The 21,865-nt window shown below is 42.9% G+C and overlaps 1 protein-coding gene across 3 annotated transcripts in view; it reads left to right on the top strand.

Annotated features, from left to right (window-relative positions):
• The window catches only part of LOC137945931 (uncharacterized), an 80,115-nt gene that overhangs the window by 21,321 nt on the left and 36,929 nt on the right, over positions 1-21,865 (top strand). For all 3 annotated transcript variants that reach the window (XM_068792036.1, XM_068792035.1, XM_068792034.1), the window contains exon 6: positions 3,191-3,245. In XM_068792036.1, the coding sequence (XP_068648137.1) occupies positions 3,191-3,245 (55 nt within the window). The remainder of the gene's footprint in view (positions 1-3,190; positions 3,246-21,865) is intronic.

Below are 21,865 nucleotides of genomic sequence, written 5' to 3'. Positions count from 1 at the left end.
GAGGGATGATAGAGCTTTGGATGACACCTTCTATCTTTCACTTCAGTGTTCATTATCAGCAAAAAATATGTAAAAAAATATAGGCATTGGGTGGTAGGATTGTAATTTGGCTAAGTTTTACTTGTTTTTTATTCTGCTTTCAGAAATAGGGATATTTTTGTGCCTTAACTTAAAGTGACTCATTTACTTTGTAGTTCCCACGACAAATTTGTCCTCTCGTTATCAGTACTTAAACCAGTTAGGGAGGCATTTAGCCCTAATCTAGTCAATTAGTAAGAAGAACGAGAGGTTCACCTTCCTTTCTTTGCTATCTAACTCTATTATTCTTCAATTGTTTCACTTTTCATGGTATCAGAGTCTCAAAAAATCAAACAGGTGCAATCTAATCTGCTTCTTCCTCTTGTTTCTCCTTTTTTCCTGTTGACTTGACTTGGTCTTTTTAGACATGTTTGTTGCAAGTATCAGTATAGGGTTATAATTGGGCAATCTATCATTGAGAAAGAAGAATTCTTGAAGTTGTCTTAGTTTTTTCCTATTATCTATTTGCACACTTTGGAATTTCAGCAAGGAACCCTCAATTTCTCAACTAACCCCTATGTCAAGAGGTATCAGAGCTGGATTTCCCTGCAATGGCTGTTGATCAGTAAGGAGGTGCTGGTTCACAAGATATGCTCATATATTAGGAGTAACATTGGGAACTATCTAAGGTTCACAAATGTCTAAAAATAGATGACTGAAGCAATGGCACCCTGCAAATCCATTAAACTGGGATTATTTCTGTTTACAATGGGACTCGTGATAGTGTAGCCCAAGAGCGAGGCATCATTTAAAATCATGAGGGGCTCACACTATTATCATTCTCGGGTCATTTGGTGAGGTGGACTCAACGGAAGCTGAAGTCAATATCACTCTACAGGGCCTCACACTTTCCTGAACAAATTCCTCCAAAACTGTGATTATTGTGGAAGAATCTTCTATTGGCCTCTCCTGGGGAAAAGTACGGCTGAAACCCCATGGACATTTGAAACTTGTTCACCTTTTTGCCAATTTGGCTACTAACTCGCTTAGCAAAGAAGGGGTCTCACTTCAAAATCTTCTTGTGAATGCAGCCCTCATCTTATAATTCTATCTAATTTTTGCTTTTTCTTTATTTCATTTTCTGTTAGTGGCTTCTGGCCCCCTTTGTTTTGCTTTTACTTTGCTTTATAGATATCCCATCATTCAAAAGAACATACGGAGAACTCAAATGTAGTTGAATTGAAGGGGAGCCATATAGACAGGGATAGTTATACTTCGCATAAAAATGTTACAGCATTTTATTCTAGAACCTTTGATAGCAAGTCCCACTCCATTGGAGGTTTTGTGGAGCAAATAATTCACTACACCCAATTTTGGAACCACAAATTTCAAACTTTCCAGAAGTTTACAAGTGTTGTTCTCAGGTCGCACTAGCATGAGTTTGCAACATTTATTGGCGCTAGGGTTAATAGGTTTGCCCATGGCAACCCCCCAGAGGGATGGTTAAAGTTTAATTTTGATGGGAGATCAAAGGGGATCAAGGTCCTCCAGAAGGTGGAGGAATCCTTAGAGCTAGGTCAACTCATGAGGGTGTATTCCCTATTGGAATTCTTTTTTTCTCTCTTTTTTGAATTAGTGAATGATGCACAGTAATGCAAACAAATGAAAAAATACAATGTAGAGAGAGAGGAAGATCCTCAAGCCTGAAGGGCAAAGGGGACAAGAATCCTCAACAATTACATGACTCTTAAAAACACCTTTTGATGAAAATGAAGAATAAAAAATTCTTGTTATTTCATTGATCACAACTACAATGGCTAAAATATATATAACATAGGATGACGAATAAAAAGAAAGGTAATTTATTTCTAAAGCTAATCTAGCCTTTAATATAGGAGAGATTTCAGCAATACAATATGAGAATGAATCTGGACAATAAGAGAGTGAATCTAGACATATTTCAACACTACCCCTCAAGCTGGTTTATAAATGTTGAGCATTCCCAGCTTGGTATTTAGGAAGTTTTTTTCTTTTTTCTTTTTTGGTGGGGTGGGGGGGAGGGAAGCAGTTGGTTTTTGGCTTCAGATAGTAGTTGCAAGCAGTAGGGGGTGGAATGTGGTGGTGGGGGGGCTCAAAAACTGCATAGGCAATGGGCACAACAGCTCCATCCAAAATTCAAACTAGTGGTTTCAGGGATATAGATGCGTGCCATGGTGGTGCAGCCTCGCTTGTTGTTGCCATTGTCGAAAGTCATGAAAGTGAATGTGATCATCCCAGACTGAAGACCTTTCGTCCTCATAGTACCAGAATGACAGTTTGATGTATCCACCTCAAATTGCTGAATAAATGCCGCACACGGATATAAAAGATCGTTTATCTTTGTTCCTCACAATCACCTGGATGCAAGGGGTGGAACGGAAGTCTCTCTTGGAAATGGTGAGGAATGTGCTGCCATAGTCAAAAGGAAAGTTCTCAGAGTTCAAACAAGTTGGGACGACATATTTCTAGAGAAATGTGATCTTTTGTGGACTATAACCCGATTTTCGGCAATAGCAACATCTTCGGTGGTCCTCGGATTGTCATGCGAAACACCCCTAAGAGCTTGTCTCCTCTTGCAGTTTGCATTGCATTGTCTATTCAAACATTTAGAGCTGGGTCTCCTACCTATCTCCTAATCTCCGTCTTCTGGGAGACTTTGTCTCTCTCACTGGTGGCAGCAACAGCGACACGTCCTCAGGCCGGTCTGCAGCCCGATCCACGGTCAGCCCTGCAGTCTGCTTGGCTGGTCAGCAGAGTCCCACCCACCCTACCACCACTGAGCTCCCAGACAACCATCTAGTGATTCCTTCACCAGTTGTTGTAATTTTCAGCATTGCATTGATCAAGAATCCCCCATAGGCCACTAGCTGCACATTTGTGGTTTCCAGCTTTTGGTTATTTGTATTTTTCTTTTATTTTTCTGTCCATAGGTGTGCCCCTCTCCGCCCACCCACCCACTCGCACCCAAAAAAAAAGAAATCTTTTTTTTTTTTAAAGAAAAGAAGCACAGACATATGCACATTAAACTTTCCAAGAATGCTCTCTGCATGATGTATTTCTTCTCCTTTTCTGGTCTTTACATAATCAAGAGTTACAGGCATTTCATTTATACTTGCTCTTTATGTGAATTCAGGATTGACATAGTTTACTCCGGTGAGTCAGATGCTGATGCTTGGATCGAAAAAGAGGTAGGCATTGTTTACAGACATCAAGGAATGATCATCTAAGAGGCATGCTAAAGCCATGAACTTGCGTACCTTATATCAGGTCTACAATTTACATGATGAAAACTAGATGCCATATTCTGGTTTTTGTCTTATAATTTGTACAAATGAATTACATTGAGTTTAAATAGAGAGAATTGAATGGAGAAGGAAAAATAGAGAACAGGGAGCTGCTGCAGGAAAAAGGAGAAGAGAGAAGATAGGGTTGACACATCCCCTTTTTGTTAACTTAAAAAAAGACATTACAATGACCGTAATGCTCTCTCACTTACAAACAGGAAATTGACTCATAATGTGATACGAACCTAAAAGGCCAAATTATTGTAATAGTCAAAGAAGGGACTATGTTTGAGTAAGTCTCTAATTAGGAGGTAGTCCTTGACTAGGCTTTTTAAGCTTTGGTTGGAAAGTAGAGTTATTGTGGGAGTTTGGCATTGAAGTTGTTGTTTAGTCAAATTAGGAGTTTGAGTTTAAATTTAGCAAGGATAGCTGAGATAAAAGTATTTAAAGAAAAGGAATTTGAGCAAGTCAGGTTTTTAAAAACCCTAACTCTTCTTTTCTCTTCCTCTACTCTTATTCTCTCTTGCACAAACCCTATTCTGCTCACTTTCACAGTCTTAGAGCCTGCACTAACAACCTGTTAAGCATTAGGAACTACTACTATGAGGATTCCTCATAACGAATACATAACAACCTGTTAAGCATTAGGAACTACTACTATGAGGTTCTACAACTAAGATACTAGAGAGGGATACCCTTTAGCACCATAATTACTCAAACATCCTTGACATGTAATTACATTTTCATTTCTTCCATCGAGTTTTAATGTGTAAAATATCCACAACTTGTTACAAAATACACTAAATTCCTTTTCTTAAGAGTATTGGTTAAGAAACCTCTAAGTTTATCAACAAAACACATGTTAGAAGTGATGTTCCCACTCCTGATACCAACTCTAAGAAAGTGATAGTTAACTTCAATGTGCTTCATCCTCTGGTGGAAAACAATATTACTTGTAAGGGAATTTGTTGCTTGATTACACCCCATTACCATAGTTTTTTCCACTACAAAGCCAACTTCTATCAACAAGATTTAATCCACATTAGCTCATAAGCAACATGAGTCATGGCCCTCTATTCCGCTTCAGGATTTGATCTAGCTGCAATTTGCTGTTTCTTACTTTTCCATGTGGTCAACTTTTTTTCCTTGAAGGTAAAATAACCATGTTGATCTTTGGTCATTATTTGAACCTGCATTAGCTGCATTTGGAAACCCTAAATATCCAAGTGACCATGAGATTAATAGACTAGTTTTTAACGAGGTGGCCCTTTCATATACCTCAATATTTTATAAATAACATTGAGATGAATGTCTTAAAGTTTTTTTGTATATTATTTACAATACTGGCTGCATAGAAAATATCTAGTCTAGTCGCTATGGCATAGATCAACTTACCAACCAACTGTCTATATTGAGTTTTATCCTTCAAGACAAATCTTTGTTGATTCAAGTGTGCCTTGATATTCTCAATACCTTGTTAGCCATTGCAAGGAATAACCGAATCATATACATAAACGATTAACTTAAGTACTCTAGTATCTTGCTTGAGGGAAAAAGTAGAATGACTTGAATGACTTCATGTTAATCCTAAGGAGACTACCACCTATCCAAATTTATTGAACCAAACTTGGGGCTTTGTTTTAAAGCATAGATTGTTTTCTATAACTTACACGTATTACCCTTTTTTTTTTTTTTTTTTTTTTTTGAAATGATGTTGAATTTTATTATGAGAGCTCAAACGAGCAAATTACAAGAGGGGAAGCCTTCCCAAACAATGAGAGATTGTTGGGAGGTTCCGAATTCAGCCAATTTATCAGCCAAAGAATTGGCTGATCTAGGAACGAGGTTCCAATTACAATGAATGGACGACAGAATGTCAATAATACAATCAGTGATTGGCCAGTGGCGCCAAGGAGGGGAGCTATCTTTTGAACACTAGCTGATGACAGTCTTTGAGCCGCCTTCGATAATCAGCTTGCCATGAAGCCGCTCTTTAAAGATTTGGAGGCCAAATAGAAGAGCACTCACTTCGGCAGTATTTGAATCAGCAATACCCACCGGCCCTGCATAGGATAGAATAGGGTCTCCACTGCTGTTTTTGAAAACACCACCAGCTCCAGCCGTCCTAGGACAGCCTAAAGCACTTCCATCAAAATTGAGTTTGGTGCAGTCGTAAGGGGTAGGATACCAGGTGGCCATAACCGGATTCCTACAGGGGCCCGCCATGTGCACGATCAAACCCCAATTTTCTCGAAGGGAGACGCCCGATAAAGAAGCAAACTCCTTCCTAGAATGTAGCCAACACGAGATAAGGCCCATTGCCTGAGAAGCTATATTATCCGGGTTGCTAGCCTTGGAGTTGAATCTCCGGTTGTTTCGCTCGAGCCATATACACCATGGGACATGCGCAAGGCATGTCAAGAGAATTATCTTGCCCAACTTAGGAAGGCATATCCCCATAACCATCTCAAAGGTTCCAAAAAGGTCCTGATGTATCCCCATTTGGAGACCAATCTTCTGAAATATCTTCATCCAGACTTGCCAAGAAAAGTCGCAATATAAGAGAACATGCTGGATTGTCTCATCGCACACACCACAAAGGGGACAAGTGCGATCGGGGGTAGTGTAACCTCTTTTATGGAGGTTGTCAGAGGTGAGGATCTGTTCCCTGATGGCCGTCCACATGAAGAATTTGATTTTACTAGGCGCTGAGAGCTTCCATGCCAGGTTTGCCTTGTGCTCATGCATGCTGTAATCTTGTTTTCTAATGTGAGAGTGGGCAGATGCAACTGTGAATCGGCCATTAATGCTGGGCTTCCATGTCAGTTTATCAATTGCATGCTCACGAATTGTAGTGCTGTTAAGTCTGGAGAAGAGAGCAAAAAGCTGAAGTTTCCTCATCATTTAATCCCCAGCGAAACGTGACACTCCATGAGCGATCTCTCCAAGAATCAGCCACTAAGCAAGAAAGGTCCCTTGCCACCCTAGAGAGCCCCGGAAAATCCTCGGAGAGGGGGCGGGGGCCGCACCATTCATCTGACTAAAAGAGGAGGGTGAAAGGAAGTTGCATCTCTGAATATTGGGAGGAGCTTTTGTATTGATTTCCATATCAGGGATAGGAGGTGAGTAGCGCCATCCTCCCTCCACCAGGCACCCGGAGATTGAAGATAGAACCTGACCATATCGCCCCATAGGCTGTTATGCTTGATGTTGAAGTTCCAGATCCATTTGAGCAAAAGGGCATTGTTCATCTCCTTCGTAGGCCGAATGCCTAAACCTCCCAAATTGCGGGGCATACAAATATCCTTCCAACTCACCAAATGATATCTGAAGGTGTCCTCTGATCCTCTCTAAAGGAAACGTCAACGGATGGTGTCAATCCTGTTGCAAACACAAGCCAGATAGTGCATGAATGATAATAAATAGTTTGGCAGTCTTGCTAAACAAGACTTGAGGAGAGTGAGTCGCCCAGTAGTAGATAAAAGATTGCCCTTCCAAGTAGCTAGCCTCTTCTCAAATTTCTCAATGAGGGGTGACCAAAGCGTCGTTGAAGGCCGAGAGTCAAAGAGTGGTAGTCCAAGATATGTAGCTGACAAATTTCCCACTGAGCACCCCAAATAGTCGGCCATACCCTGAAGCACCGGTGAGTCGATTTGATAGCCTAGGAGGGTGGTTTTCTTCCAGTTAATATTCTGACTAGAAACCAGTTCAAATAGTCCCAATACAGCATGCAGTTTTCGGATCTGATCCATAGTGCCAACCCCAAAGCAAATTGTATCGTCTGCAACCTGAAGGATCGGCACATCAAAGACTGGATAGTCCGTTGTGGGGAGGAGCCAACCCAGATTTTTGACCGAATAGATCAAAGATGATAGGTATTCCGCTACCGCATTGAAGAGTAAAGGGGAAAGGGGGTCTCCCTGTCTGATTCCCCTGGATCCCTTAAAATAACCGCATGCTGTTCCATTGAGAAGAATGGAGTAGCTTGCAGAGGAGATGCAACTTTGAATCCAGAAGTGCCATTTTTCCCTGAATCCCATCTTTCCCAGGCGAGTGTCCAAAAGTTTCCAGTTAACTCTGTCAAAGGCTTTCTCAAAATCAAGCTTTAGGATGAATCTGGGAAGCTTTAAAGTCTTAAAATGGTGGATGAGCTCGTGACATGCTATGGCTGAGTCTAATATATTTCTTCCCTTGATAAAAGTACTCTGGCCATGATGAATGGCAATAGGGAGAACCACCCTGTATTCTCTCTCTTCTTAGTAATATATTCACACATATCTCTAAAAAAAATAGGAAGAACCGCCCTGAGGCGATTGGCAAGGAGGCGCGCAAGCACCTTGTAGGCACTGGTGGTGAGGCTGATCGGGCAAAAGTCAGAAGGAATTTCTGCCCCTTCTTTTTTAGGGATGAGGGCAATAAACGAAGCTCCGATGCTCCTATATTTGATGCCATGCTGATGGAACGAGTGGACCATGCAAGCAATATCGTCTCTGATGAAGGGCCAACATCGGCGATAGAATTCCCCACTGAAACCATCCGGGCCTGGAGCACGATCCAAAGGAAGACCCAATGCTGCTTTTTCAATTTCCTTACTGGAGAAAGGGAGCTCGATGAGTCTAGCTGCGGTCGAAGGAATAGCCTAGAGATGAACCCTTTCGAAGAAAGGGCGAAATAGCTGGCCATCAGAGTATAATTCTGCAAAACAGTTTACTAGTGAGTCTGAAATAAAGGATCGATCCGAGGTACTCTCACCATTGACGCTGAGCGTGGTGATGCGGTTGGCTCTTCTTCGAGCAAAGGCGACTGCATGGAAGAATTTAATGTTGGCATCCCCCTCAATGAGCCATTTAAATCTTGCACGTTGCTTCCAGTGCACGAGTTCACTATGAGCGAATGACTGCATTTGCCCTTGGAGGGCGTATCTCTGAGTAACTTCTGACATAGAGAGGTTTCTAGATTCTTCTTCAGAGTCAAGAGTGGAAATCTGAGAAAGGACGGCGGCTCTCTTGGCTGAGGAAGAGGCCTTTCTTGTAGAGGCCCATGATTGCAACAGGGACTTCAACATCTTGAGCTTGGCTGGGAAATTCCACCCGATCGGGCCCGCCACCACCCTCCTCTCCCAGAAGGATTGGATAGAGGGGTCCGCCATGCAAGCATTGTCGAATCTGAAAGAGGGGGGGGGGGGGGGGGGGGGGCAACTGCCGAAGTGGGTATCTACCATAATCAGCCAATGGTCGGAAACAACCCTATTGAGGACTTTGCCTGTGGCATTGCTGTATAATTGAAGCCAATTGTTGTTGGCTAAGAAGCGGTCAAGCTTGGAGAGGATGGGGAGCTGTCTGCTGTTTGACCAAGTGAAGGTCTTCCCAGATAGGGTAATCTCATCAAGATCCCAGCTGCCAATAAAGTCTGCAAATACCCTTATGGAGGTAGTGATTCTCCGGGAGGGCAGGGATTTCTCGTGGCAAAAGCGGGTAACATTGAAGTCTCCCGCAAGCATCAGAGGAATGGGCCACCTCTGACAAGTCCTCACAAGGTCATCACAGAAGAGATGTCTTTCATGGTGTCTAGTAGGACCATACACACCCACAAGGCACCAAATGTTCCCCGATCCTTTGTTTCTCATTTTGATTCCGAGGGAGTAAGTGCCACAGCAGCGATCGTGCACCTCAATGGTATTAGTGTCCCACACAATCAAAATGTCACCAACCGATCCAATCGCATCCATAGAAATCTATCCAGGCTACTTAAGAGGCCACAACTCACGGATATATCCAAGGGGTAGAGAAGCCGCCTTGGTTTCTTGAAAAATAGCAACATTTGCCTTGGTAGAGGCAAGGAGGTCCCGAATTGCGGCACGACGACGCACGGATCCAATTCCTCGAACATTCCAAGAGATAATGATCATTGATCACTAGTCTTCTTCTTGGACATCTCAGACAGGTGGTTATCTCCTCTGAGGGGCTCCGTGTAGACGGTGTCCATCACTTTGGCAAGTTCCACTATCTGTGCCCCGGTTTCTGGGTCGAATTTTTGCTGTTCTATCTGAAGTGCAGCTACATACTTCTAAGCTCTTTCACCTGTCTCTGGAAAGATGAAGTCCCCTATCTCTGGATTGCAGGGGTATCTAGCAGTAGCACTGGGACCTTCCTGGAGAAGCTGCCTTGGATGACCTCTATTCCGGCGCTGGTAGGTGGCAAGGGGTGGAGGAGGAGGAATTTTGGAGTGGGAATATCTCGGAGGTGGTGGAGGGGGAGAGTTCATAATTTGGGTGGTGGTTTGAGGGGTGTGAGGACTGTAGGATGGAGTTATAAGGAGGTCTGCAGGGCTTTTAATGGAGGGGGGAAGGAGGGGTGTGGTTATTTCGGGGGGTAGAGTGGGAGGGTGAATGGCAGCAATAGGTATTTGGGGGTTGGAATAGATTCTATCATGGATAATATCTGTGGCGGGTTGAGATGGACTGGTGGGTGGGTGGTATGGTAGGCTGGAGGGGGGGACAACCAAGGAGGCAGTTGGAATAGAGTCAGCGCCAGCTGTAAGACTAGCTGATTCAGGACGCCTCTTCTAGGGAGAAGAGGTCGGGGTTGCTACTCAATGTGTGGACAGGTTGTGGAGAATCTCTGGATTTAGTTGTAGGACTCGAGGTCACATTTCTGAAATCTTTCATATCTGCCAACTCGATACGAATCCAGAATCGGGCATTATCCACCATAATGCATCGGAAGTAGCGTCCTTTGTAAGGATGAATAGGATTGATGAGGATCCGGGCCTCGTCAAGGCGATGGCAGTGCTCAGTAAGGAGGTCCAGAGCAAATAGGTCACCAAACTCCGAGATGATGCTCGTGAAGACCTCATTGTGCCATAGTTCTGTTGAGAGGCCGGTGACTGTAGCCCATTGCCCAAATTGATTGGAAGGAGTCGAGGGGAGCCATTCTGATATCCCAATGATGCCCAAGGGGGTGTGGGATGTGAGAGCAAGGGCCGCATAAGACTCTTGCTGGGTTTCAAAGTAAACAAGCCCGGAATGGGGGTTGAGGTAAGAAATTCTGGGTTTGTAGGGGAGGTGAAGCTCATCAGTTAGTCATTGAAGGATGCTGGATTTGACGATACAAGAGGAGGTGTGGACTAAGATAGAGCAGGTCAGAGATTGTCGCCCTTTAAGGAGTAAGTTGGGTTGGATTTGTATGGTTTTGGATTTTTCTGAAGGAAGGTGTGTAGGAATATGGTGATCTGAAAAGAGGTTCTGCATGGTTGGGTTAGGGGGGTTAGGGAATTTCGAAGGAAGGGGAGGGCTGGTTTGGGGGGGGGGGGGGGGGGGGGGGGGGGAGGGGTGGGAGTAGGAGGGAAGGCTCGTGTGATGCCGTTGGATCTGGGGGCTTCCCCTACCAGAGTCTACGCCGGAGAGAGAGGCTCCGGATGGCTTCTTCGAACTCCTTTAAGCCAAATCCCGAGTTGGTGGTCTTGGGAGTATAGATCGTGGCGAGCACTATTGAGCCACGCCGATGGACGACGCGGCACTGTCTTTGTCCCCGAAAGGAGCTCACTGACAGGAAGAAAATCGAATCCCGTGTCCAAAGTTCACGGGTTCAGTTAGCTTCGTTCGTGACTCGTTGGAACTAAAGGACACAACTTGAAGTGACCTCCATCGGAACACAGATGAAGGACATCTTCGATCCGACGGCAATGGAGATGCGCATCACCTGTCCGGAGCTCTTGGCGATTTTCTCCACTGTAACTCTGTGTTTTACGTAGCTGAAACAGAAAGGGGGATTCCTTTTCTTTCGCCAGGAGATTGTTTTCCAGCTGGCGTCGAAACCTTTCGTAGGAGGTTCCGTTGGCTCGTCGGAGGGAAGGTTCAAAGTTTCCGAGTGTCTGGATTGACCTTCTTCTGGTTCAGAATTTCTGTCTTCTTGAAAAGTCAACTTCTTTCCGTCGATTGGCGTCGGAGAAGGAGTCTGCATCTTTACCGGAAGTCTGCCGTCAAGGGTTTTGGTCACCGGCCGTGGGGATGGTGACCGGAGAAAAGTCTCTGACCATTTTCAAAAATCAGCGCATGTTAGCACATTTGAAGCTAATGGCACACGTTACGCGTAGTGTTATTTTTTTTTTTCGATTTTCTCTCGCCCGAAATCCACGTTTTACCATTCTCTTGTTAACAACAATCCTCTCCATATCCACCTATTCTTCAATATCCCTATATAAAAACATTCTTTACATCTAGTTCAAAGTGGCCATCCTTTATTTATAGTTATAGAAATCATAATTCTGATAAAACTCAACATAGCAGCAAAATAATCATATCGACAAGTTTAGTCGTATCTCCTCAGGGAGAAAACTAAAGTATTTGATGCATTTGTGAACTTTCATAATGATATAAAAACTCATTTTGATGTTTCTATTCGTGTATTTCATTCTGATAATGGACTTGAGTTTGCTGTGTACCATATGAAATTTTACATCAAACTTTGTTTTTTTATGGGGTTGCAGAGGGAAATAATAAACATTTACTGGATATGGCATGTGCTTTACTGTTTTACAAATAATAAACATTGATTGTATATCACATGCTTTACTTTTTCAGAAATAATAAACATTTACAAGATATAGTGCTGCTTTACTATTTTGGTATTTTCGTCATTCCTTTGGTGTCTATAGATAAATTGTTTCTGAGGTTAGTGAAATGTGTTTTTCTTGGTTACCTTTGTCACCAGAAAGGGTGCAAGTATTATGACCTGAAAACCAAGAAGATATACATTTTTGCCAATGTTACGTTCTTTGAGACTACTCCTTACTTCTCTTCATCTACCAAGTCTGTCTTCAGGTACAATCTTATGTAGATATTACATGATATATTACTATGCTAGATAAACCGAGTGCAGGTGCTTCTCTGCCCACTGATTGTTATGGTCCCTAGTCATGGATCGAGTAACTCTGCGTGGGATTGGTAAATCCAGTGTTGTAAGAGAGCTGCTGCTCTCGGTAAGGAGGAAAAGAGTCTCCTTTTTGCAGCTTGGCTGCTGTTCTCGGTAAGGGTTGAGAAACCTTTGCTGCTCTCGGACAGGAAGGGGATGGCCCTTGCTGCTCACTGCTGAGAGGGGTTAGGACCCTTCTTGCTTCTTGCTGCTGCTCATGGCTGAGAGGGGTTAGGGGTCCCTAACCTTGCTGCTCGCTGGAATAGAGGCTGAAGAACCTCTATTTTTGGTTGCTCTCGGTATCGGGACTGGAAAGCCCTATCTTTGCTCGGAAAGAGAGAGAGAGAGAGACCCTCTCTTGCTGCTGTGAACGGATGAGAGACTGAAGCCTCTGGTTGAGCTCGGAAAAAGGGAAAGAAATTCCCTCCTTGGTTTCGGTATGAGCTTGGTAAAACAGAATTCAAAGAGAGAAGGAAGAAACTCAGATTCAAGAGGGAACCTGGACCTAGAGCTCATCAAGGAGAACTCTTAAACCCTGTTTAACCTAAAAATCAATACTTGCCTTTTCTCTATTCCTTTACCCTCTAAATAGGATTTGACGCCATTAGAGTTTAGGGTTTCACAATTACAATTCTGCCCCTGCGGCATGTAGCCTTAAATACTTAATGAAAAATACACTTAAAAGCAATATAAAATATGAAAGTAAAAGTAATTAACTCAGTGAGTCATTGGCGCCTCCTTTGGGTGACTCGGTTAGCTATTGAGTCCTCAACATTTGCACCCCCTTGGAGAAAGAGTTTCTCTTCAAGCTCGTAAGTTGGGTAGACCTGCTTGAAGTTGGCCAGCTGTTCCCATGTAGCAGTTGTTGGTTTGGTGTCCTTCCATTGGACTAGAATCTCCCACTGGTCATGAATAAGGCGGGCACGCAATACCATGGCTGGAGTAAGAATAACCCGTCCATTGTCCACCGGAGGAAGTGATGGGGTTGAAGCAGGGGGTGAGCCCTGAAAGGGTTTAAGTAGGGAGACATGGAACACATCATGAAGTTTGGCCCTGGTGGGAAGTTTCAGTTGATTGGCGACTGGCCCGTCACGCCGATTAATAGAGAAAGGCCCAAAGTACTTTGGGGAAAGTTTATTACGCTGTTGGCCAGCAATTGAGTGTTTTCGGTAAGGTTGGAGTCGTAATCATACGTAGTCCCCTTCCTTGTATGAGATATCCCTGTGGCCCTTGTCATAGAAGTCCTTCATATGAACTTGTGCTTTGAGGAGGCGAGCTGAAATATTCTGTAGCACCTGGTCCCTTTCAATTAGTGCCTGATCAATAGAATCCACTCGGGTGGAGCCTGGAGTATACGAGAGGAGCCGAGGAGGATCTCTGCCATATAGAACGTTGAAGGGAGTTGACTGCAAGGCGGTGTGGAAGGAAGTGTTGTAACAATATTCAGCCCAAGGTAGCCATTGAACCCAATTTTTAGGAGGATCGCCCACTAGACATCGGAGATACATTTCCACGGTGCGGTTAACCACCTCTGTTTGGCCGTCTGTTTGAGGATGATAGGATATGAGACTTTCAACTTGGTGCTGCATAGACGAAAAAGTTCCCGCCAAAAAGTACTGATAAAGACCGCATCACGATCACTTACAGTCGATTCTAGAATGCCATGTAAAAGAACAATATGCTCGAGGAACTTTGGAGTTCAGCCGTTGTGAAGTCTGCAATACCAAGGGGCTCGAAGAAAGAGACGATCTGGTTCCCAAGAGAGTCCCAGATCACGCCACCAAACCCAGCTTAGCCAGGGTTACCAAGAGAAGAGCCGTCGAAATTCAGCTTAAGGATTCCTGCAAGAGGCGGGGTCCATTCGCATATGATAGGAGGCTTCGAGGAGAGGTGGAGTTGGCTAAGCTTCTCCAATTATCCCTGATGGATGTTCCAGACAACGGGGAGGAGGCCTTTCTTGAGTGAAGCCAAGTAGCAATACTGCTTGAGATGGTTTCAATAACTCTATCTTGAGTGCTGGGTTTGGCATTGAATCTTCGTTGAATTCGCTCCAGCCAAAGACCCCACGGGATGAATGCGGATATAGTAGAGATCATCAGTTTCCCAATACCGGGGATAGGAGTTCTAGCAAGCATACGACAGGTGGCTGACAAATCCTCAGGGAAGCAGAGTTGGAGCCCAATTTTGTTAAGAATCGACATCCAAATCCTCCAAGAGAAAAGGCACAAAAGGAGCAGGTGGCTTGCAGTTTCTTTTGTGCATGGCAGAAGGGGCAAATGGGGTCAACTCCGCGGTTGCCACGAATTCTGAGGTTGTCAGCAGAGAGAATCTTATTACGGCAGTACTCCACATGAAGAATTTTATTTTTGTGGGGGCACTAAGACGCCAAGTGAATTCCACTGCATGCTTGGGACCCTGAGTGATCTCTCCTCGAATAACAATATAGGCGGAGCTGACAGAGAAGGAGCCACTTTTATCTGGCCACCAGATTAGCTTGTCTGATTTGTTAGCTTGGATTCTGGTTGACTGGCTTCAAGACCTTCTGAATCAGATAAGCCACGACGAGGCTGAATGTTCCATTCCCCATTATCAGCAACTTCACTAAGTACTATGCCTCAATCTCGAAATGCTGTGGAGGCTAGGAAAAGTGCTCTGAAGAGGTATATCCCCCAACCATAAATCTTTCCAAAATCTGATACGATGGCCATCTCCCACATAAAATCGGACTGCTGTTGAGAAAGTAGGAGTCAAGAGATAAAGCGACTGCCATATAGGAGATAAATTCCTTCTGTTTCTCCCATTTGTCCACAATTTTGAGGAGATGCTGAGCTTTGAAAGCACCATATTTTTTCAAAGGTTTGGAGCTGATGAGTTGAGTCGCCAAATCCATTTAAGGAGTAAAACCTGGTTCATGTCTTTGGAGACCCGAATTCCGAGACCTCCAAAATTTTTTGGAAGGCAAACTTCCTACCAGTTGACCAAATGGTACTTGAAATCCGGGCTATTCCCTCTCCTAAGAAAACGTTTCTTCATTTTATCAAGCTGCTGACAAATAGAAGCTGGGCAAGGCATGAAGGAGAGATAATAGTTTGGGATGCCATCGATACATGATTTCAAAAGTGTCAACCTTCCTGCCTTGCTAATCAGACGACCCTTCCATGATGCAAGACATAATTCCATCTTCTCTATGACTAGAATCCAATGATCTTTGCAAATACAACCAGTGAACAGAGGGAGGCCAAGGTAAGTGCAAGGGGTGGATGAGATTACACACCCAAGCACCTCTGCCATTTATGAGAGAGAGTTTGGGTTGATATTGAATCCAATCAAAGAAGTTTTCCTTCAATTAACTTTCTGACCTGAGTAGATTTCAAAGAGCCCCAAAGCTGCCTTTACTTTTTTTATGTTGTCTAGCGTTCCTGTACCAAAAATCAAAGTGTCATCCGCATATTGAAGCACCGGAATATTGAAAGCCGAAGAGCTGCTGGTTGGATGCAACCATCCACATTCTTTGGCCGAGACTAGCATAACAGAAAGAAATTCCGCCACAATGTTGAAAAGAAGAGGGGAAAGAGGGTCACCCTGTCTCAATCCTCTAGATCCCTTGAAGCATCCACAGATTGTTCCATTTAAGATAAGAGAGTACGAGGCGGAGGACAGACAACTCCTAATCCAATATCTCCAACGATCTCCAAAGTCCATCCTACTCATAATGTCATCCAGTAGACTCCAATTTACCTGGTCAAATGCCTTTTCTAAATCCAGCTTAAGGATAAAGATTGGATCCTTCGAGCGAGAAAATTTATCAAACAACTAGTGCGCCGCCATAGCCGAGTCCAAGACGTTTCTGCCCTTCAAGAAAGCACTCTGGCCATGGCTAATAACAAGTGGGAGAACTATTTTGAGTTTGTTTGCGAGGAGTCTTGCAATGATCTTGTATGAACTTGAAATCAGGCTGATAGGACGAAAGTCACCAGGGGTCTCGACATTTCTCTTCTTGGGGATTAGAGAGATAAAAGAAGCTCCCATGCTGAGGAAGGAGATGCCAGTCATGAAGAAGCCTTCAACCATTCTATAAATATCTCCCTTGATAATCGGCCAAGCACGGTGGTAGAATTCACCATTAAAACCATCGGGTCCTGGAGCCCGAACACGAGCCATGCCTAAGACTGCCTTCTCAATTTCCTTTTGGGAGAAAAGGGCTTCAAGGATAGATGAGGCAGAGATTGGAAGCTGCCCGAAATGAAGCTGCTGGACTTTGGGCCGGTTAATAACATCATCAGTATATAGATATGTGAAAAAACTGAGCAACTCATTTGTAATTTGGGTCCGATCCGACGTTACCTCATTATTGATACATAAGGACGTAATTCTGTTGGATCTCCTCCTCGTCGATGCGAGGGAGTGAAAAAACTTTGTATTGGCATCTCCTTCCGTTAACCATTTAAAGCGGGCTCTTTGTTTCCAACTGATTCTTTCTTGAACAAGGAGAGCTTGCAACTCCCTTTGAAGAGAAAGGCAAGAAGAGAATTCAGATGGAGACAAATACCTTTGTTCTTCCGAAGAGTCCAGCTCAGCAATGTGGGAGAGAAGAGAGGATTTTTTTTCTTTGGCAGATTTGCGACGTTGGAAGGACCAATCCTTAAGTTTCTTTTTGAGGGATTTGAGCTTTATCGGAAGAGACCACTCTGGTCGACCTCAATCTAGAAGATTTGACCACCAATCTTTCAAGAGCACATCAAAGTCAGGATCCGAGAGCCAAATGTTTTCAAATCTGAATGGGGGTGGACCCCATCGTCCACAAGAGGTGGATAATAGAATGGGCCAATGGTCGGATCATACCCGATTGAGGACTTTCCCCAAAATATCTTCGTAAAGATGGAGCCAATTTGAGTATGCCAGGAAACGGAGAGGGTGATTTCTTCAAGTTCACTTCCACCGATAAAATCAGCAAAACCCCTCATTGAAGATGAGATGTGCGTAGCTGGAGGTTCCTTCTCATCACAGAAACGAATTGCATTAAAGTCTCCAACAAAACACCATGGGAGAGGCCACTAAAGATGAAGGTTTGAAAGCTCCTCCCAGAAGTTCCTCCTTTCGCGATATCGATTGGGGCCATAAACTCCAGCGAGACACCACTGAGAATTAGAACACCGATCTGTAAAATGAATCCCCACCGAGTAAGTTCCATGCCTGATGTTGACTGCATCGAAAAGAGAACTATTCCAAATACCAGAATGACCTTTGATTCTTCCAATGCGAATATTTCTTTAAATATAGATCAGATTGACATGAAATTTTCTTCGTCTGAACCTAGACTTAAATATCTTTCCTCCAAGTATAACTTAATCATAAAATATAATTTTCAGGAGATAAATAATCTGATATATTTCTGTCTCTGTCTCTGTCATTTGGCCAAACTAAATACTGTTTCTCCTATTTTTCCAGAATGACCATTGACTCTTCAAAGATCAATATCTCCTTATAGAAAAATCATACCGAGGATTGGTTGAATAGGTAATAAAATAAACTTACTTATCTTTCTTTTGATATATAATTCTCCATATAAAGTCTCTTTATTGATAGCATAAAATACCTCGGAATTTGAAGCTTTCTACTGCCGCTCGAACCTTTTTTTCAATCTGACCTTTGCTACTTCAAATATCGATTTCTCTTTGTAGATAATTCAGATAAAAACTTTGTTGAATAGGTAAAAGAATAGACTTACAGATATTTCTTTTGATATATATTTCTCCATATAAAGTCTAGTTCTTGATAGCAAAAAATACCTCGGAATCTGAAGATTGTTGCTGCTGCTCGAACCTCTTTGCAATCTGATTTTCGCTCATTCAAATATCGATATCTCTCTGTAGATAACTCCGATTGGAACAAATAGGTTTTCTTTGGTAAGTAGACTCAAATATCTTTCCTTCAATATATAATTGGCAATATAAAAAACTACGTATAGAGGAAAAAAACGAAAAGCAAACTACGGGTGTAGGGACTGAAAAAAATAACTACGATACCTCAAGCTGCAAGGTCTCTATCAAGGTATCCGAAGCGTTTATGATTATTATAAAGAGATGGAGATGGCTATGATTAGAGCCAATGTGAAGAAGGATCGAGAGGCGAGAATGGCCAGATTTTTGAATGGTTTAAACCGAGAGATTGCTAACACAATCGAGATATACCATTATGTGGATTTGAAAGATTTGGTGCATATGGCAATCACATGTTCTTACCAATGACAGCCCTCAACAAAGTGGATAAAGTCCTATTGACTACTTCTGTTTGACCATTAGTTTGAGGGTGACCAGTAGTAGAAAATAGAATTTTTGTTCCTAGTTTTCCCCATAAAGTCTTCCAAAAGTAACTCAAGAACTTAGCATCCCGATCTAACACGATTGTCCGAGGCATGCCATGTAACCTGACAATCTTCCTAAAGAAAAAATCTGCAACATGAGAATCATCATCAGTCTTATGACAAGGAATAAAATGAGCCATCTTAGAAAACGATCTACAACCACAAAGATGGAGTCCCTCCGACGTTGACTCCTAGGTAGACCCAAAACAAAATCCATCGAAATATCAATCCAAGGCGAACTGGGAATAGGGAGGGGGGGGTATAAAGACCATTTGGCTGAACCCTCGATTTTGCTTGCCTACAAGTGACACATCTACCACAAATTCTCTCAACATCCCGTTTCATGTGTGGTCAATAGAAGTGTTCCAGCAAAATAGCCAGAGTCTTAGTGACTCTAAAGTGTCCCATTAAACCCCCACTATGGGATTCTCGAACTAACAAGTCTCTCATTGAACAATTAGGCACACACAATTTATTCTCTCGAAACAGGAAGCCTTCATGCCTATAGAACTTACCTTCTGCAGAATTTTCACAAGCACTATAAATTTCCCTAAAAACGTGGTCATCTTGATAAAGTTCCTTAATGTGCTCAAAACCAAGAAATTTAGCATCAAGAGTAGAGATTAAGGTATACTAGCGTGACAGTGCATCCACAACCATATTGTCCTTACCTTGTTTATACCGAATGACATAAGGAAAAGTTTCAATGAACTCAATCTGTCTAGCATGTCTCTTGTTCAGCTTGTGTTGACCTTTCAGATATTTCAGGGATTCATGATCTGTACGAATCACAAACTCCTTTGGCCACAAGTAGTGCTGCCATGTCTCTAATGCGCGAATCAAGGCATACAACTCTTTGTCATAAGCAAGGTAGTTAAGTGCAGCCCCACTTAACTTCTCGCTAAAGTATGCAAGTGGTCTTCCTTCCTGCATCAGCACAACTCCTATGCCTACACCAAAAGCATCACATTCAATTTCAAATGTTAGGGAAAGATTAGGTAAAGCAAGTCAAGGAGCATGAGTAAGCTTATGTTTAAGAAGCTGAAACGCCTTCTCTTGTTCTTCACCCAATTTGAACGCAACATTCTTCTTGATAACTTCGGTAAGCGGTGCAGCGATGGTGCTAAAATCTTTCACGAACCTCTTGTAAAAACTAGCAAGTCCATGAAAACTTCGAACATTACCTACACTGGAGGGGGTCGGCCATTCTTGGATGGCTTTGATCTTCTCTTCATCAACCTCAATATCTTTATCACTCACAACAAACCCTAGGAAGACAATCTTATCGGTTCAGAAAGTACAATTTTTGAGGTTAGCATATAACTTCTCTTTTCTAAGCACCTCCAAAACAGATTGCAAATGTGAAACATGATCTAAATTTTTGCTATAAATGACAATATCATCAAAATAAACAACAACGAATTTACCAATGAAAGCATGCAAAACATGATTCATTAAGTGCATGAAAGTACTAGGTGCATTAGTTAATCCAAATGGCATGACTAACCACTCATACAATCCATATTTAGTTTTAAATGCTGTCTTCCATTCATATCCTTCTTTCATTCGTATTTGACGATACCCACTCTTAAGATCTATTTTTGAAAACACACAAGAACCATGCAACTCATCTAACATATCATCTAAAAGAGGAATAGGATTTCGATACTTTATCGTGATGTTGTTAATGGCCCTACAATCAACACACATCCTCCATGTTCCATCCTTCTTAGGCACTTGAATCACCGGTACTACACAAGGACTCATGCTTTCTCTCACGTGCCCTTTCTCCATCAATTCTTCGATTTGCCTTTGAAGCTCTTTCGTCTCCACCATATTGCTCCTATATGCTGGTCGGTTTGGAATGGATGCACTGGGAACGAAATCAATTTGGTGTTCAATCCCTCGAAGAGGTGGTAACCCATGTGGTACCTCCTCGGGAAACAACACCTCGAACTCCTGCAAGAGAGAAACAACAACACTAGGCAGCACATCGTCAAGTTGGTTAGTGTTTAAAAGAGCCTCCTTGTACTTGAGTACAATCATCGGCCGTTTTGAAATCATTGCTCGCTTAACCTCACTCATTTTTGCATAGAAATCTCTCTCAATTTTTTTGATCACTCAATTTTTGCAACCTCACTTGATCATCATAGATTTGCTTTGGGGTCAACGGAACTAAAGTGATTGTCCGTTGATCGTGCATGAATGAGTACTTGTTGGTGATGCCGTCATGCTACACACGTCGGTCAAATTGCCATGGTCTTCCTAAAAGTAGATGTCCAGCTTGCATTGGTACGACATCACACAATACTTCATCGTCATATTAACCAATTCGAAATGGTACCATAATCTGCTTTATGACCCTTATTTCACCACTATCATTCAACCATTGAAACTTGTATGGACAAGGGTGCTTAAGTGTCGTAAGCCCTAACCTTTCAACCATAGAAGTACTAGCAATGTTAGTACAACTACCACCATCGATAATAACACTGCATACCTTGTCTTTCACGTGACAATGAGTGTGAAAGATGTTCTCCCGTTGTACTTCTTCTTTCTCTTCTTGAGCGTGCAAGTTTAAGGCTCGCCATGCAACTAATGCAAGCATCTCGCCATGGTCTGCCCCAAACTCTTCATCTCCGATGGGAGTGTCCTCCAATGGTGGCATGTGAACTAGCTCATCTTCGTCTTCGGACTGAATCTCACCATTTTCCCGGATCACCATAATTTGCTTGTTCGGGCATTGACTAGCTATGTGTCCCCTCCCTTAACATTTAAAACATTTAATATCACTAGGACGAGTCGAAAGAGGGACTGATTTACCTTGAGACGCTGTGGTAGTGGTGGCTGCCTTGGGCTCTGGTTTGGTCTTGAAGGTGGATAAAGTTTCTTCCTTCTTTGGGTAGGTTGACCTCCAAGGTGCTGTACTTGAACTCTGTGGAACTGCTCGTGGCCGTATAGCACCCCTCTTGAGTTGTCTCTCAACTTTTATAGCCATATGCACCAACTCTTCCAATTCAACATAATGGTGTAATTCAATTGTATTAGCAATCTCCAGATTTAACCCATTTTAAAAATATGGCCATTGTCGCCTCCCGATCCTCCTCCACATTAGCCCTAATCATTGCCATCTCCATCTCCTTATAATACTCGTCAACGCTTCGGTTCTCTTGATAGAGACTTTGCAGCTTGACGTAGAGATCCCGATAGTAATGACTGGGTACAAACCGTCGTCTCATCACCTTCTT

The sequence above is a fragment of the Aristolochia californica genome, unplaced genomic scaffold (assembly GCF_029961685.1).
Source record: "Aristolochia californica isolate CCGP_79_NKW_82.1479 unplaced genomic scaffold, dmAriCali1.0.hap1 SCAF_12, whole genome shotgun sequence".
In the NCBI taxonomy this organism is placed as follows: domain Eukaryota; kingdom Viridiplantae; phylum Streptophyta; class Magnoliopsida; order Piperales; family Aristolochiaceae; genus Aristolochia; species Aristolochia californica.
Note: the sequence above shows the minus strand (reverse complement) of the source record. Positions and strands in the feature narration are given on the sequence as shown.